At 46.5% G+C, this 17,391-nt stretch overlaps 2 protein-coding genes across 5 annotated transcripts in view; one reads left to right on the top strand and one right to left on the bottom strand.

The window, feature by feature from the left end:
• The window catches only part of SLC26A5 (solute carrier family 26 member 5), a 42,057-nt gene extending 35,972 nt beyond the window's left edge, over positions 1-6,085 (top strand). For all 4 annotated transcript variants that reach the window (XM_081331541.1, XM_081331539.1, XM_081331538.1 and 1 more), the window contains 3 exons: positions 195-407; positions 1,073-1,127; positions 4,082-6,085. In XM_081331541.1, the coding sequence (XP_081187667.1) occupies positions 195-407; positions 1,073-1,127; positions 4,082-4,212 (399 nt within the window). In that variant the 3' untranslated portion in view covers positions 4,213-6,085. The remainder of the gene's footprint in view (positions 1-194; positions 408-1,072; positions 1,128-4,081) is intronic.
• Positions 6,086-6,620: 535 nt separating this feature from the next.
• PSMC2 (proteasome 26S subunit, ATPase 2) overlaps positions 6,621-17,391 on the bottom strand; it is a 17,703-nt gene continuing 6,932 nt past the window's right edge. Inside the window, exons 6-12 of the mRNA XM_081331328.1 lie at positions 16,363-16,435; positions 15,884-15,979; positions 14,863-15,027; positions 12,465-12,552; positions 9,501-9,703; positions 7,898-7,994; positions 6,621-6,971 (exon numbers count right to left, since the gene is read on the bottom strand). Coding sequence (XP_081187454.1) covers positions 6,814-6,971; positions 7,898-7,994; positions 9,501-9,703; positions 12,465-12,552; positions 14,863-15,027; positions 15,884-15,979; positions 16,363-16,435 — 880 coding nt within the window. The 3' untranslated portion in view covers positions 6,621-6,813. The remainder of the gene's footprint in view (positions 6,972-7,897; positions 7,995-9,500; positions 9,704-12,464; positions 12,553-14,862; positions 15,028-15,883; positions 15,980-16,362; positions 16,436-17,391) is intronic.

Genomic DNA, 17,391 nt, shown 5'->3' with positions numbered 1-17,391 from the left:
CCTATATTAATCAGTATTCAATAGAGGGGATAACATGTATATGTGCTGTTCGTTGGGTTTTTTTTAATCCACCTTTTTAAATATTTCCATTGTTTTGTCTCCTTTTTTTGTCTTCGTTTGTCTTTTTTCCTGTCACCTGGTATTTCGTATTGACACCTTGTCTTGAACGAAACAAAAAATATATATTTAAAAAGACGAAAGACATGGAGCGCGGTATGAAGCATGAGGTGTTGCAAAATGAAGTCTCACTTAACGGGAAATTCTCAGCGGCCGAAGCAACTCCGGAAAACGTTTCTCCGGAGGAAATGGAACATTTTATGATGTTGGGAAGCCACGTCCACTCCATCATTCTCGATTTTTCACCCGTGAACTTTGTGGATTCCGTTGGAGCAAAAGCCCTTCACTCGGTACGTACTGCCTGGGGACTGGAGGTTAAAACATACAAGGAACGGTTGCTGGAATTGGGGTCTGTCCAGTTTAATGAAGAGAAGGACTAGGGGTGACAGGATAGCAGTCTTCCAGTATCTCAGGGGCTGCCCCAAAGAAGAGGGAGCCAAGCAATTCTCCAAAGCCCCTGAAGGCAGGACAAGAAGCAACGGATGGAAACTAGTCAAGGAGAGAAGCAACCTGGAACTCAGGAGAAACTGCCTGACAGTGAGAACAATTAACCAGTGGAACAACCTGCCTCCAAAAGCTGTGAATGAATACCGGCTTTAATCGCTCCTTCTGCCAATGAAGCAGCTGCTTAATTATGTGCTCTTTCATGCACTCGGAAGAGAAGTGGGCCAAGTTAAAATGATACAGAATAAGAGAATAACAGAGCTGGAAAGAGACCTTGGAGGTCTTCTAGTCCAACCCCCTACTCAGGCAGGAGATCTATACCGTTTCAGACAAATGGTTGTCCAGTCTCTTCTTAAAAACTTGCAGTGTTGGAGCATTCACAACTTCTGTAGAAGTTGTGGAAATCAACTTGTAAGAGGGAATTTTCATAGCAGATTGATAATCACGGAATGGATGAGCTTTGCTAAATCCAGAAAAAGTAACTGAAAGTTATTTTCCTTCCCTGTTGCAGATTATAAAAGAATACGAAGAAATTGGGGTTTCGGTCTGTATAACGGCCTGCAATAGTAAGTCGGAGAAGCGTGGGTTAAATTTTCCTACAGTCATTAGGACATTGATGTTCTGTCTAGTATTCGTCAACCTGATGCCTCCCAAATTTACTACACTGGAATTCTTACCTAGCCAAACATGATGGGTGGAAGTTCACCATGTTCTTTAACCACCAAGTGAGGTCTTTGTTGTTAGCTGCGAAATCGTGTCCGACCCCTCGCGACCCCATGGACAACGTTCCTCCAGGCCTTCCTGTCCTCTACCATCTTCTGGAGTCCATTTAAGCTCACGCCTCCTGCTTCGGTGACTCCATCCAGCCACCTCGTTCTCTGTCGTCCCCTTCTTCTATTGCCCTCCACCTTTCCCAGCATTAGGCTCTTCTCCAGTGAGTCCTTCCTTCTCATTAGGTGGCCAAAGGATTTGAGCTTCAAAGTGAGGTCTTACATCACAGCAAGTAAGATAAGTGATTCCTTGCAGAATTGGAATTATACGAGTACATATTTGCATTTGTACAGATAGTCCTTTAACGATCGTTCGAAGTTACAACAGCACTGAAAAAAAAGTTGACTTAGGACCCATTTTCACACTAACGACTGTTGCAGCCTCCCCCCTGATCAAAATCAAAAGTGTCGAAAAGTGTCCAGTGCCGAGCCATTCGGACGCTCGGCAACTGGGTCATACTTAAAATAGGGCAAAATCCGCTTAAACTAATGTCTCACTTAGGGGCAGAAATGTTGGCTTCAGTTGCGTCCGTCAGTCGAGGATGAGCTGGGCTTACAAATATCTATTTTGCAAAATGTTTTGGAAAAGTGGAAGGTTCCCAAAAGGCGAAAGGTGAAAAAACCTTTTTTTAAAAAAGAGAAAAATATATATCAGTATTGGACTCCAGTTAAAGGTAAAATGTGAGAGAGAAAGAGAGAGAGGCGTAGTTTTAAATAAACTTTTGACGCTTGTGCCAAAAAGTTGATATTATTCCCAAGGGCTTTAGCTGAGTGCAGAACAGTCCTTCCTCCATAAACAACTGAACGTGTCAGGATCGTGAGCCAAATAAAGCTTTCTCTGACAGAAATCATCAACTCTTCCCCAAGGAAGAAAAACATTTTTTTGCTTTCGCTTGTAAGAATTATACTGCGTAGCTTTGTTTTCTGGGCATAACTGCGTTTCTCAAACCTGAGTAAATTACTCCAAATAGGGTAAAAGTGACTTTTGTTTGAGAAACACAAACCTGTTACCCAATCACAACAGGAACATTTGAATAGAACAGAAGCTGGAAGGGACCCTGGAGGTCTTCTAGTCCAGCCCCCTGCTCAAGCAGGAGAACCTAAATCATCTCAGACAAGTGAATGTCTTCTAGCCTCTTCTTAAAAACCTCCAGTGATGGAGCGCACATGATTTCTGGTGGCAAACTGTTCCACTGGTTAATTGTCCTCGCTGTCAGAAAGTTTCTCCTTAGTTCTACGTTGCTTCTCTTCTTGATCACCTTCCATCCATTGTTTCTCATCCTTCCCTCTGGTGCTTTGCAGAATAATTTGACCCCCTCTTCTTTGTGGCAGCCCCTCAGATACTGGACCGCTGCTATCATGTCTCCCCTATTTCTTCTTTTCTTTAAACTAGCCAAACCCAAGTCCCGCAGCCGTTCTTCGTATGTTTTAGTCTCCAGGCCTTGGATCATCTTAGTTGCTCTTCTCTGAATTTTTACCAAGGTCTCAACATCTTTTTTTGGGATGTGGTGACCAAAATTGGCTGCAGTATTCCAGGTGTGGCCTCACTAGGGCTTTACAAAGCGGTACTGACACTTCGCGTGATCTTGATTCTGTGCCTCTGCTTATGCAACCCAGGATTGGATTAGCTTTTAAATATGGACTTTCTGACAAACAGTAAAAAGGTCTTTACGATAAGTGGTAAAAAGGATTTTCTGATAAGAGACTTTGCCTAACGAAAGAAAAGGTTAGGGAAACAATGGGGGAACAGGAATTAACAATGATTTGAAATGACACGTAGTTTATACGTTTTACGAAGTTTGACTCTAAGATAAAATACAGAAGGAGCCAAATGTTAGGAAACCAAGATATTTTATTCCATACATTTCATGTAAGTTTCGTCATTTATTTTATTCAATTTCTTTGCCGCCCATCTCGCTTCTGAGGCAACTTCTTGGGCGGCTTTACAATGTTTATATATATATATATATATATATATATATATATATATATATATGTTTTCTGAGGTTTTCGCGGGTGTTTGTATGTGGATCTTTGGTTATTCGGGTTTTTCCCCGCGTAGAACTAAAGGTGTAGGCGCAACGTTTCGACGGAATCCCATCCGTCATCATCAGGCTGGTGGCTTTAGCTTCCTTCTTCTGGGAGAAGAAGGAAGAAGGAAGAAGGAAGCTAAAGCCACCAGCCTGATGATGACGGATGGGATTCCGTTGAAACGTTGCGCCTACACCTTTAGTTCTACGCGGGGAAAAACCCGAATAACCAAAGATCCACATATATATATATATATATATATATATATATATATATATATATATATATATATATATATATATTCAAAAAAATAAAGGGAACACTTAAACAACACAATGTACTGTATTTAATAGTAGGATGTCTTATCTTGTGTTCCCTTTATTTTTTTAATTTTATTTTTTAAATTTATATAAAATTTAATAAATATATATATGTATATAAATTTATAACCACAATAAAATTGATAGTACATCACACTATCAGATATATACAGATTAGATTATAAAACAGAATACAGAAGAAACAAAAGTTAGAAAACTCCGAACTCGGCAAAAGTTAGCTACCGAACCCGTGCGAACCGGATGAATCCCACCACTGGGTTGTATCTCAAGGACTACCGGTATAAGGGATTCTTAAATGAATACCTGACTCTTGATATCTAATACATGCCTGAAAGTGTGTGTGTGTGTGTCATTTTTTTTTCCTTTTATTCCCACCAGGCTCTGTCATGGACAACCTCACCAGACTGCATTTTTTTGAGAAAGCAGCCTTATGGGACTTGTTCTTCCCAAGCGTTCACGACGCCGTCCTGGCCAGCCAAGCGATGGGCTTCTCTTCCACCTATCTCTAACTCAACTGCTCCGTTGAGAACCACGTGGATCTGTTTCCAAGGGCTCATGTAGACAATTTATTTAATTTGCACAGACGAGCGAGCCTAAGACAAGCCACTCCTACGGGTAAGGTGTGTCTGCACCGCACCGCACCGGTCTGTCCCCTGCCGGCCCGACTCCGGAAGCCTTAATCCTTTCAAACGTCGTCGCTGAATTCAAAACTTGTCGATGGGAGCGTGGGATAAATGCAAAGATGATTTGTAGAGCGCCTGAAGGTTTTGTGTTTTTTGTTGCGTACGCTTGGCGGTGTTTTTGTTTTGGGTTAGCTTGCCAGAAAATATTAATATCATTTTAACAGTGTATTCCTGGCAAGAATTGGGGTGACCGTTGAAAGAAGCTGTTGTGTGTGTGTGATTGTGTATTGTGTGTGTGTGTGTGTGTGTGAGAGAGAGAGAGAGAGCTCCTCTAACTTGAAAATGCAAGCCGTTTCCAGATTTTCAATGCAAAGCCATTTCCAGATGGAGAAATCAGTGGTTTTCGTCTGGTGGCTACTAAGATAAGCATAAACATTTTGTTTTGAAAGAGCACTTTAGCTGTTTTTTTAAAAAATTATGATGACTCCAGAGTTAACGGATCATTTTCCACGTTAAGGAGGTTACTGTTCTGAACCAGTGCTAACCTTAAGCAAGGTGTATTTAAAATTAGCTGGGAAATGAACGAGACAAATACACAGTGCAACTGCTTAGGGGTAAAAAAAAGAGAGAACGTAGCACCCAAAATCTACTTTTTTTACACCTAAAGCTAGCTAGGTGCAGTTACTGCAGCTAGCTAGGAATTGTCTGGAAAGAAAGGAAAAAAAATGGAAGAAATGGCATTTTCCGAAGTAGGGGATCCCGCCTGATGCGTTTTCCGCGCAGTGACGTATCGTTTGAAGTCCCAAGAAGATTGTTCCGAAAATCTCAAATTTGTGTCACGCCCGAGGAAGTTGGGTTTCTTGAGACAATGCTCAACGCAGGGTGGGATCGGTGAACAAGCATCGCCATTTAGGTTGGTTGCAAAAGGGACAATTTTGTTTTGTTGCGTAGCACGCAGCTGGGGTGCCCTGTATGCAGTTTTAGTTCAATACTGCTTCTTCTCAGGTTAAGTAAAATACAGGGTTGGGACATTGCCGCCACCACCACCAAAATAAAAAAATGGAGGAATTGAGCGGAAGATTTGATTTCTCCAACTTTACTAAATAAGCCTTAAGCATCTGGTGCGTGTGTGTGTGTGTGTCTTTTCCCCCCACCAAAAAAATACAGTTCCTGCCTTTCTGCTAATGTTTCCAAACCGTTACTTGTCCTGTTGTTAGAATATTATTGTGAGATTAAGCTGGTTTTCTTCCGTGGGTATGTTTAAACCAGAGGATATTGGTGTTGGTCTATTGAAGGCTCTTTACATGCGTTTCTTTTACATCTGCAATTTTGAAGCAAACTTGTTAATATTGATAGCTGAAGACTGGGTCCATCCCAAGCGTTTTCTTTTAGCATCAATTGGCGACCTTAAAACAGAAGTTTCTGGAAAGTAAAATTTTAAGCTAGTCAGGCCATCCCTCACTCCCACACTCTTTAATAGAAGTTGTACAAAGGACGCAGGACTCCGATGCTCTGCCTTTTTCATATTATATTTTTTAAAAAAAGAAGCTAGCCTTTTGCAGCTTACGCGGATTGCTAGTGTTAACGTAGACAGCACTGTGAATTCTGATCTCTCTGCAACGTAGACCGCGACTTTTAATGGGCGGGATTTGCATTTAAGACATTAGGGCCAAGACTTGTTGCATTTTATAACGGTTTCTTTCAGATGATGAGTCAAAAGTTAAAACCTCTAATAAAAAGATAAAATCTTGACATTTCATTCCCTTGTCATGTTTTTTTTTTACGCAGCCAATTCGTTCATGCTGCTATGGGGCTAAATCTACAGATGCACACCATGTTGTGGTTCACCCATTTACTTGCAACGGGGGGGGGGGGGGTCCAAGCTTGGCAACTTTTAAGTTGTGACTCCCAGAATTCCATACTGGCTGGGGAATTCTGGGAGTTGAAGTCCACAAGTCTTAAAAATTGTCACCCCTGGCTTAGAATGAAGACACTAGCCAGGGTAAAATAATCTTATCTTCTTACTCTAAATTCATCTTCTAACTTTCCTTCCTCCTTTTTAAAAAAATGAATTTCGCCGCTCCTGTGTTCTCCTGGATTCTAGTCCTCAAATCAGCTTGGGGGGGGGGGGGAAAGGATCTCATATACCACTTGCTCCCTTGTAGGGAGAGCTGTCAATCAAGCCACCATTGTGCTTTTCTCAATGCTGTCCCTGTCTCAAAAGTTTAAACCGAAAGAGGACTTACATTTGATTCAGAAAGCATTGAATTAAAACACAAGAAGCATTCGAAGTCTGGAGTCCAACTCGGCTTTCACAACCTTTTATTTGAGACTCACAGTAAAGCTAAACGGTTACACTTCCAAAAAACGACCGCCGTGTTAAAGTTGGAATGTTCCTTTTTTTTTTTTCAACTTCTACTAAATCCGGCTACAATACGGCACTTTGCAGAAACCAATTTCTTCTCGAGGGCTCTGACCGACCCAAGATTAGTTGTAGGTCATGTAACGAGGAGTCGCGCTGAACTTGGCGTACGACTTGATGACTTTGTTCACCGCGTCCAGGAAGTCCTTCTCGGTGGCGATTTTTCGCCGCGCCCGGATAGCAAACATACCCGCCTCCGTGCAGACGCTGCGGATTTCGGCACCTGGGGAGGAACACAAAACGGATTTAAAAAGAACACCAAGCATAGTAACAAAGAGCGCGAGAGAGTGACCCAACAAAAACTACAAGGTTAGGAGCCCTGGTGGCCCAGTGGTTAGAACGCAGTATTGCAGGCAGACTCTGCCCGACTGCCAGCAGTTCGATCCGGACTGGATCAAGGTGGACTCAGCCTTCCATCCTTCCGAGGTCGGTAAAAGGAGGATCCAGATCATCTAGGTGGTATTGCTATTGTTATCTGTGGCGGTTCAGTGGTTAGAATGCAATATTACCAGCTAACTCTGCCCACTGCCAGCAGTTCAATCCGGACTGGATCAAGGTGGACTCAGCCTTCCGTCCTTCTGAGGTCGGTAAAAGGAGGACCCAGATTGTTGGGGGCAACAGGCTGACACTGTAAACCGCTTAAAAGAGGGCTGTGAAGCGTTATATAAATGTAGGTGGTATTGCTATCTGTGGCACCTTAGTGGTTAGAAAGCAGTATTACCAGCTAACTGCCCACTGCCAGGGGTTCGATCCCGGCCGGCTCACCAAGGTTGACTCAGCCTTCCGTCCTTGCGAGGTCAGTAAAATGAGGACCCAAATTGTTATATGCTGACTCTGTGAACTGCTTAGAGAGGGCTGTAAAGCACCGTGAAGCGGTATATAAGCGCTGTCGCTATTGCTACCTAAGCCGTGGTGACGCAGTGGTTAGAATGCAGTATTGCAGGCAGACTCTGCCCGCATCCTGGAGTTCGATCCTGACTGACTCAAGGTTGACTCAGCCTTCCTGTCCTTCCAAGGTCGTTAAAAAGAGCCAGCTTGTTGGGGGATACATGCCGACTCTGCAAACCGCTCAGATCGGGGGGCTGTAAAGCCCTGCGAAGCGGTCTATAAATCTTACGTGTTAGTGTTATTCCTAATGTTCAAACTTACCAGTGCTATTGGGACACAGCCGAGCCAGCAACTCAAACCTTATGTCTCTTTCAACGCTCATGGAACGGGCGTGGATTTTGAATATGTGAGTTCTTCCCTAAAAAAAGAGACAGAACAAAGCTTTGGTTATGACAGGCACGGAGGAAATAAGTCGGAAGCTTTACCAAATATTGAGCTTCTTTAAAAGACCGGCTCCCAAGAGGACGGGTGGCTCAGAGAATGAAAATAAATAATAATAATGATGACGACGATGAAAAGAGGAGAAGCTTGAAAGGGACCTTGGAGGTCATCTAGTCCAACCCCCTGCTCAGGCAGGAAACCCTCTACCATTTCAGACAAATGGCTGTCTAGTTCTCTTCTTCAAAACTTCCAGTCTTGGGAGCATTCACAACTTCTGGAGGCAAGGAGTTCCACTGACTTAATTGTTCTCACTGCCAGGAAGTTTCTCCTTAGTACCAGGTTGCTTCTCTCTTTGGTTAGTTCAAGGAACACAGTTGCCCCGCTCTTCCTAAGACAGGCAAGGCAGATGAGCTTTGAGCATGCCACTGTGTGCCAGTGAGAAATGGAGAACAGATGAAAGGTGGGTAGGGGTGTGAATAGGTCCGGAGGTAAAAAAAAAAACATGGATAGGCTATACCAGGGGGTAGGCAACCTTGGCTCTTTTGTGACTTGTGGAACTTCAACTCCCAGAATTCCTGAGCCAGCACCCTTGGCTCTTTGATGACTCGTGGACTTCAACTCCCAGAATTCCTGAGCCAGCCATGCTGGCTCAGGAATTCTGGGAATTAAAGTCCACGAGTCATCAAAGAAGCAAGGTTGCCTACCGCCGTTTTAAGAGGTACAGAGCTCAGAGAGTAATACAAAAAGTCTTTTTTTTTCCCCCACCCAAAGCCACTCCACTGTAATAATTGTAGAGGGGGTCCTTGACTTACAACATTTAGCGACCTTGACTTACGACAAAGTTACAACGGCACTGAATAAAGTGACATAGGAGCCTCGTTCACACTTAAAAGACCGCTGCGGCATTCCCCAGAGTCGTGTGATCAAAATTTGGGTGCTTGGCAACTAATCCACATTTATGATGGTCGCAGCGTCCCGGGGGAATCATGTGATCCCCTTTAACGACCTTCTGACAGGCAAAGTGAACGGGGGAGGGGGAGAGAGAGAAAGCGGGATTCTTTTAACCGTGACGTCACTAACTTTTACGAGAAAAGTCATAAAATGGGGCAAAACTTCGCTTATTCCGCCGGGACCTGAAGACCTGGCTCTTTGAGCTTTCTGGCCTGGACTGAGAGTATTAACTGGGGTTTCAATTGTATTTTAATTGGGGTTTTTATTTCAAGGTTAATGTAATCGTTTTAATTGTTTTTAATTTTTGTAATTTGCTGTATTTTTTAAAAACACCTTGTGAACCGCCCTGAGTCCTACGAGAGAAGGGTGGTATATAAGTCTAATAAAATAAAATAAATAAATAAAACTCAGTGAAAGCCAATTTCTCGCTCAGCAACGCAAATTTGGGGGTCGTTAAGTCGTTAAAGCCCCCTGTGCCGCCCCGTCGCCACCACCGTTACCGTCATTATTTAAGAACAAGAGCAGTCTGAACCTCTAGATCCGGAAGGCTGAATTCAATCTTCCGATCTAATCTCCCAGGCCTCATCAAGGCAGGATCCAGAGTATCAGGCCGGTTGGTGGCCATCAAGACTTTGATGTTCCCGCGTGGATCAAAGCCGTCGAGTTGGTTGATCAATTCCAGCATGGTGCGCTGCACTTCGTTGTCTCCGCCGGCCCCGTCGTCAAAGCGAGCGCCTAAAAGGGACGGAGCAGTTCAGAACCGTCTCCTGACCGAAGAGGGCCGAACTCAAAAACCCAGGCGAGTTTTGGATCCCGGGGCTTCAACACGGATTGCTCGCGGTAGGATTTTGGCAAGTGAATTCAGAGCAAATCAGAGCAAGGGTTACTAGCCGGAGGGAAAAGCTTCCTGGGAAAGAAGCAGAGTTTCATTTACGTTGCTAAAAAGACAAAAGAAGAGTCACAGCGAAGGAGTCCAGCGCCCGGGAAATCAGGAGCAAGGGTCTTCAGACTTGGCCCCTTCATGACTTGTGGACTTCAACTCCCAGAATTCCTCAGCCAGCATGGGGGAACTATGGCCCCTTCATGACTTGTGGACTTCAACTCCCAGAATTCCTCAGCCAGCATGGGGGCACTATACCCCCTACATGACTCAACTTCAACTCCCAGAATTCCTGAGCCAGCATGGGGGAACTATGGCCCCTTCATGACTCACAGACTTCAACTCCCAGAATTCCTCAGCCAGCATGGGGGAACTATGGCCCCTTCATGACTCACAGACTTCAACTCCCAGAATTCCTCAGCCAGCATGGGGGAACTATGGCCCCTTCATGACTTGAGGACTTCAACTCCCAGAATTCCTCAGCCAGCATGGGGGCACTATGGCCCCTTCATGACTTGAGGACTTCAACTCCCAGAATTCCTCAGCCAGCATGGGGGAACTATGGCCCCTTCATGACTCACAGACTTCAACTCCCAGAATTCCTGAGCCAGCATGGGGGAACTATGGCCCCTTCATGACTCACAGACTTCAACTCCCAGAATTCCTGAGCCAGCATGGGGGAACTATGGCCCCTTCATGACTCACAGACTTCAACTCCCAGAATTCCTCAGCCAGCATGGGGGAACTATGGCCCCTTCATGACTTGAGGACTTCAACTCCCAGAATTCCTCAGCCAGCGTGGGGGAAACTATGGCCCCTTCATGACTCGTGGACTTCAACTCCCAGAATTCCTCAGCCAGCATGGGGGAACTATGGCCCCTTCATGACTTGTGGAATTCAACTCCCAGAATTCCTCAGCCAGCATGGGGGAACTATGGCCCCTTCATGACTCACAGACTTCAACTCCCAGAATTCCTCAGCCAGCATGGGGGAACTATGGCCCCTTCATGACTCGAGGACTTCAACTCCCAGAATTCCTCAGCCAGCATGGGGGAACTATGGCCCCTTCATGACTTGAGGACTTCAACTCCCAGAATTCCTCAGCCAGCATGGGGACACTATACCCCCTTCATGACTCAACTTCAACTCCCAGAATTCCTGAGCCAGCATGGGGGAACTATGGCCCCTTCATGACTCACAGACTTCAACTCCCAGAATTCCTCAGCCAGCATGGGGGAACTATGGCCCCTTCATGACTCGTGGAATTCAACTCCCAGAATTCCTCAGCCAGCATGGGGACACTATACCCCCTTCATGACTCAACTTCAACTCCCAGAATTCCTGAGCCAGCATGGGGGAACTATGGCCCCTTCATGACTCACAGACTTCAACTCCCAGAATTCCTCAGCCAGCATGGGGGAACTATGGCCCCTTCATGACTCACAGACTTCAACTCCCAGAATTCCTCAGCCAGCATGGGGGAACTATGGCCCCTTCATGACTTGAGGACTTCAACTCCCAGAATTCCTCAGCCAGCGTGGGGGAAACTATGGCCCCTTCATGACTCGTGGACTTCAACTCCCAGAATTCCTCAGCCAGCGTGGTGAACTATGGCCCCTTCATGACTTGTGGACTTCAACTCCCAGAATTCCTCAGCCAGCATGGGGGCACTATGGCCCCTTCATGACTTGTGGAATTCAACTCCCAGAATTCCTCAGCCAGCATGGGGACACTATACCCCCTTCATGACTCAACTTCAACTCCCAGAATTCCTGAGCCAGCATGGGGGAACTATGGCCCCTTCATGACTCACAGACTTCAACTCCCAGAATTCCTCAGCCAGCATGGGGGAACTATGGCCCCTTCATGACTCACAGACTTCAACTCCCAGAATTCCTCAGCCAGCATGGGGGAACTATGGCCCCTTCATGACTTGAGGACTTCAACTCCCAGAATTCCTCAGCCAGCGTGGGGGAAACTATGGCCCCTTCATGACTCGTGGACTTCAACTCCCAGAATTCCTCAGCCAGCGTGGTGAACTATGGCCCCTTCATGACTTGTGGACTTCAACTCCCAGAATTCCTCAGCCAGCATGGGGACACTATAGCCCCTTCATGACTCAACTTCAACTCCCAGAATTCCTGAGCCAGCATGGGGGCACTATGGCCCCTTCACGACTCACAGACTTCAACTCCCAGAATTCCTGAGCCAGCATGGGGGCACTATGGCCCCTTCATGACTTGTGGACTTCAACTCCCAGAATTCCTCAGCCAGGATGGGGGCACTGTGGCCCCTTCATGACTTGAATTCCTCAGCCAGGCACGCTGGCTGAGGAATTCTGGGAGTTGAAGTCCACAAGTCATGAAAGGGCCAAGTTTGAAGACCCCTGATCAGGAGACTCAAAGGAGTATGAACATTTATTGATTAAGTTCTCAACAAGAATCTGCCCCAATGACCATCAGGGGAAATGCACGGGAATTCAAAATATAAAGGTGGGCTGGATTTAGATCTCTCGTGGGGGCGAAGGGACCCGTGACATACGACACGTTCCCTCGGGATCAGCCTGGTCATCTCCTAACCGACGTTATACGAAGAATGGGAGAAACTGACACCAACCTCCAATCGCATCTATCTCGTCGAAGAAAATGAGGCAGGCCTTTTTCGTCCTCGCCATTTCAAACAGTTCGCGGACCATCCGAGCCCCCTGTAAGAGCGAAGAGGAGGGAAAAGAGGCTAATTTTTTAACCCCTCCTGCGCCCTGATCTGCGACGCCGTTTAAAATGTCAAAAAGCAGGGCCTACATTGCTCTACTTGAATCGACAAGAATAGCCTGAGGTCAAAACCATTTTTATATATATATATATATATATATATATAGATAGATAGATAGATAGATAGATAGATATATATATAGATATATATATAGATATATATATAGATATATATATAGATAGATATATATAGATATATATATATAGATATATATATAGATATATATATATATACACACACACACATATATACATATATATATTTATACATATATATATATATATATATATATACATATATATATACATATATATACATACATATACATACACACACACACACACATATACATATACATACATACATACATACATATATATATATATATATATATATATATATATATATATATATATATATATATATATATAAAGCTGGGTTAGTTGCCGATGCTTCCGCATCCGTCATGAAGATCGTCGTGGTCCAAGTTGGAAGGGACCTAGGAGGTCCTCTAGTCCAACCCCCTGCTCAAGTAGGAGACCCAACACCAGTGATGGCAAACCTTTTACAGACCGAGTGCCCAAATCGCAACCCAAAACCCGCTTACTTATTGCAAAGCGCCAGGGCCGCATCAGCACTGTGGTGCACTCAAGGGAGGGCGGTGTGTGTGGCCCACTGGGTGGGCGTGGCCAGGGTGGTCACAGCAGACTGGGTGGGTGTGGCCAGGTAGGCGTGGCCACCTCAATGCCCTAACACAGACATGTCAAACCCATGACGTCGCCCAACGTAGCGGAGCTTTATCCCCATTGCGGGCAATGGGGTGGGTGTGGTTTCCCGATGATGCGTCCGGACCGCGGGCCGGCAGTTTGACACCGCTGCTCTAACACCTCGAGCCGAGCTTGCTAGCCGGCCATTTTGCCTGCTTTGTGCTGGGCGGGGCTGTTGCTCCGGGCGGCGGCAGCGGCGGCACCCTAAGGGACCTGCGCAAGCTGCTGGTGGCGGCGGTGCGTGTGCCCACAGAGAGAGCTCTGAGTGCCACCTCTGGCACGCGTGCCACAGGTTCGCCACCACTGGCTTATACAACACAACCCCTCTCCCTTCTACCACTGATGGTGTCACCTAGCTGGGTCATGAAACGTCTGGAAGGAAACCACCAAACTCGGAAACCGTCAAGGACTTACTAACCATGGTTTTATAGGTTAGTAATTGGGTAGCTAATTTGTGGGGAGGGGGGCAGGGAGGTGCCTCTGAGCGCCACCTCTGGCACGCAAAAACTGGGGGCACAAAAATGGGCCACTGTGCCGCAAGGTGCAAAAGCAGCCGCCGCACCACAGGGTGAAGATACAAGGCGCCGCACCACGCGAGAACAGTGCCCTGCACGCATGCATGCATGCATGTAAAATGCTTCTCCCTCCCTTTTCTTCCAGTCCCCCAATCGACAATGGTCGGTGACCTCTGCTCTGCCACCTCTACTAGAGCTTGGTAGTCGGCCGCTTCGCCTCCTTTGTGCTGGGCGGGGGTCCTGCTCCGGGCAGCGGTGGCAGCCTGATGGCGGCGGCGCGCATGCCAACAGAGAGGGCTCTTGAGTGCCCCCCTCTGGCAGGCGTGCCATAGGCTCGCCACCACCGCCCTATCCCGTTCCCAGACAAAGTGATTCTCCAGTCTTTTCTTCCGAGCCTCCAGGAGCACCCACATTATTTGAAGGCCTCCAGGGGAGTGCCATGTGCATCAATCCGGAGCTCGGTTCTCGGCTGCAGAGGCCTTTCCGGAAGGCCTGCGACGGACAAAATGGAGGTTGGGGATGACGCGTGCAAGTGGCGAGTGGCCGCAGAAGAAGCGGGCTGGCTGCAACAGCAAGCAAGGGGTAGCTCCACCACCTCCCCAGCTTGATTTTTAGATGTGCACCTCGCCCCAAAACTAAGGCTCATTTTGGGGGGGGTAGGGCTTATATTAGGCCCACCCACCCACCCACCCCCAAAATCAAGATAGGGCTTATTTTCGGAGCAGGTCTTATTTTCAGGGAAACACGGCAGAGCGGCGTTTCTCAACCTTGCCTGCTTGAAAGAGGGGTGGACTTCAACTCCCAGGATTCCCCCGCTGGCTAGGGAATCCTGGGAGTTGCGAGTCCACCCGCTCTTCAAGCAGGCAAGGTTGAGAAACGCCGATCTCAAAGAGAGTAACCAAGCCCGGAAATCGTAGAATCCAGCTTGCGAGCTACTTCTTCTCAAGGTTATCCCCCTACCTCTCCCACGTATTTCTGCACCAGCTCGGACCCAATCACTCGGATGAAGCAAGCGTCCGTCCTGTTCGCGACAGCTCGGGCGCAAAGGGTTTTGCCGGTCCCAGGTGGGCCAAACAGGAGGACTCCTTTGGGGGGTTCAATGCCGAGATTGACAAACCGTTCCGGCTGCAAATCGTGGGGGGGGGGGAGAGAGAGAGAGAGAGAGAGAAAAGACAACACAAAAAATTGGGATTAAGATCTCTAGAACGTTCACAATTCCTTCAATGACTTCGACCAGCAAATGCACCAGAGCAAAGAGCTTGCCAGATGGAGTCAAAGATGGGCATTAAGGCTATTTAAAAGACCAAAGCCGCTCTTTCCAAGACAGCAAAGTCCACATTTTGGACAGAGAGGACGGCCGGTTTGAAAGAGGGGTCGAAGAGGCCATCTAGGTCAAAACTGAACAGCCCTCCCTCAACAGAGGGGGAGGGATACGACATCATCTATCTCCAGTCTACAATGCGGTCCTTTCAGCGGTTCCAAGAAGGCTCCACGCCCATTTGCACACCTACTCAGGTGACCCTGGAGACACAGGAAAACCTCCAAGGGGCCTCAACGGCTCTCTAAAAGAAGGCAAATGACCAGCTGTCTGCAAGGAGTATAAATCCTTCCGTTCCCCCCACCATCCGGTCGGAGCTGAAGAAGCTTCTTGGAGGAGAAGCGAAACGTCTTCAAAGGCAAACAAGGAAGTCCAGTTGCCTCCTGAAAAAAAGCATCTTTGGGATAACCACCAGGTGCTTATTACTGCCTTTCACTGATGTTTGATCTGTTTCTCCTAGCTAACCAAGATATTGAAGCCAGCAACCCACCATGGCGTCTGAACCTGTCTTGCTTAGGACAGGAACAAGCCACAGGGCCTTATTCGGGTGCCCCAATAAGCGAACTGCAGGAGGAGCATCCGGTTTGTGCCCTTCCTGCTGGTCAAAGTCAAGTCTACGGCAGGCGGTCCATTTACAACCGAGTGGAAATGTTTCGTCCTTACATGAAGCAAAGGGGTTTCCACCACCTCCCTCAGCTTCTCAATCTGCTCTTTGCATCCTCCCACGTCGCTGTACGTGACATCAGGCTTCTCCTCCACCTGGGGGACCAAACAGACATCCGTCAGGCATCAGAGGTTTCATAGATCTTCAGACAGATGGAAAAAGTTGGAGGAGGAGGAGGAGGAGGAGGAGAAGACGAAGAAGAAGAAGAAGAGGAGGAGGAGGAGGAGGAGAAGGAGGGAGAAGGAGAAGGAGAAGAAGGAGAAGAAGGAGAAGGAGAAGGAGAAGGAGAAGGAGAAGAAGAAGAAGAAGAAGAAGAAGAAGAAGAAGAAGAAGAAGAAGAAGAAGAAGAAGAAGAAGAAGAAGAAGAAGGAAGAAGAAGAAGAAGAAGAAGAAGAAGAAGAAGAAGAAGAAGAAGAAGAAGAAGAAGAAGAAGAAGAAGAAGAAGACGACGACAACATTATTAAGAGATAGTCTTCACCTGCATCATAGTGACTGTTGGGTCAATCTTTGGAGGTAAAGGGATGTGGATCTGATATTTGTTTCTGTCCACACTGCAGAGAGAACGGAAAAGCCGTATTTTGAATATGCCTTTTTAAAGCCCTCCAAAAACATTCCTCCACCTTAGGAAAGTGACTGTGCATGCCAAATATTGACACAGTAACCCAACAGAGCTGCAAGGCAAACGTCGATAATATCAGAATTAACCTCAAATTTCCCCATTTTTGCTACGCCTTCTTGCAGCTGAGATATTTTAGAGTGGGCTAGTATTCCAGAAGAAAGCAGAACTGCCTGCCAGTTCTAGCTAGTTATTGCAATAATTAGAGCTGGGTTGCATTTTGCACCCTAATGATCACATTACAGGCAGATGAAGATGGCAACTAGTTCAAAAGGCCAGAGTTAGCTTGGAATGACCCCCCAATAACATAAATCAGACTTTTGAAATATTTGGCGTTATCAGCTGTATTCCAAATGGAACTGTTTATTAAACTCTTCTCTTCTTTACAGAATTACAAAATAACAAGAGTTGGAAGGGATCTTGGAGGTCATCTAGTCCCACCCCCTGCTCAGGCAGGAAACCCTATACCATTTCAGACAAATGGCTGTCCAGTCTCTTCTTAAAAGCATTCAGTGTTGGAACATTCACAGCTTCTGGTGGCTAGCAGTTCCACTGGTTAGTTGTTCTTAATAGTCAGGAAGTTTCTCCTTAGTTCCAGGTTGCTTCTCTCCTTGACTAGTTTCCATCCGTTGCTTCTTGTCCTGCCTTCGGGCGCTTTGGAGAAGAGCTTGACTCCCTCTCCTTTGGGGCAGCCCCTGAGATACTGGAACGCTGCTATCGTGTCACCCCTAGTCCTTCTTTTCATTTTTCCCCCATTTCTTTTCTTTCCTTGACCTGGCTCTCCCTAGATGCTTTCTGCTACCTTGACCATTATCTTAAATGTAGCATTGGCTAAATGAATTGATGTAAGCCGAGTATGAGGGATGCAGTGGCTCAGTGGGTTAGGACGCT

This window comes from Vipera berus (assembly GCF_964194415.1).
Source record: "Vipera berus genome assembly, chromosome: 6".
Classification (NCBI taxonomy): domain Eukaryota; kingdom Metazoa; phylum Chordata; class Lepidosauria; order Squamata; family Viperidae; genus Vipera; species Vipera berus.
Note: the sequence above shows the minus strand (reverse complement) of the source record. Positions and strands in the feature narration are given on the sequence as shown.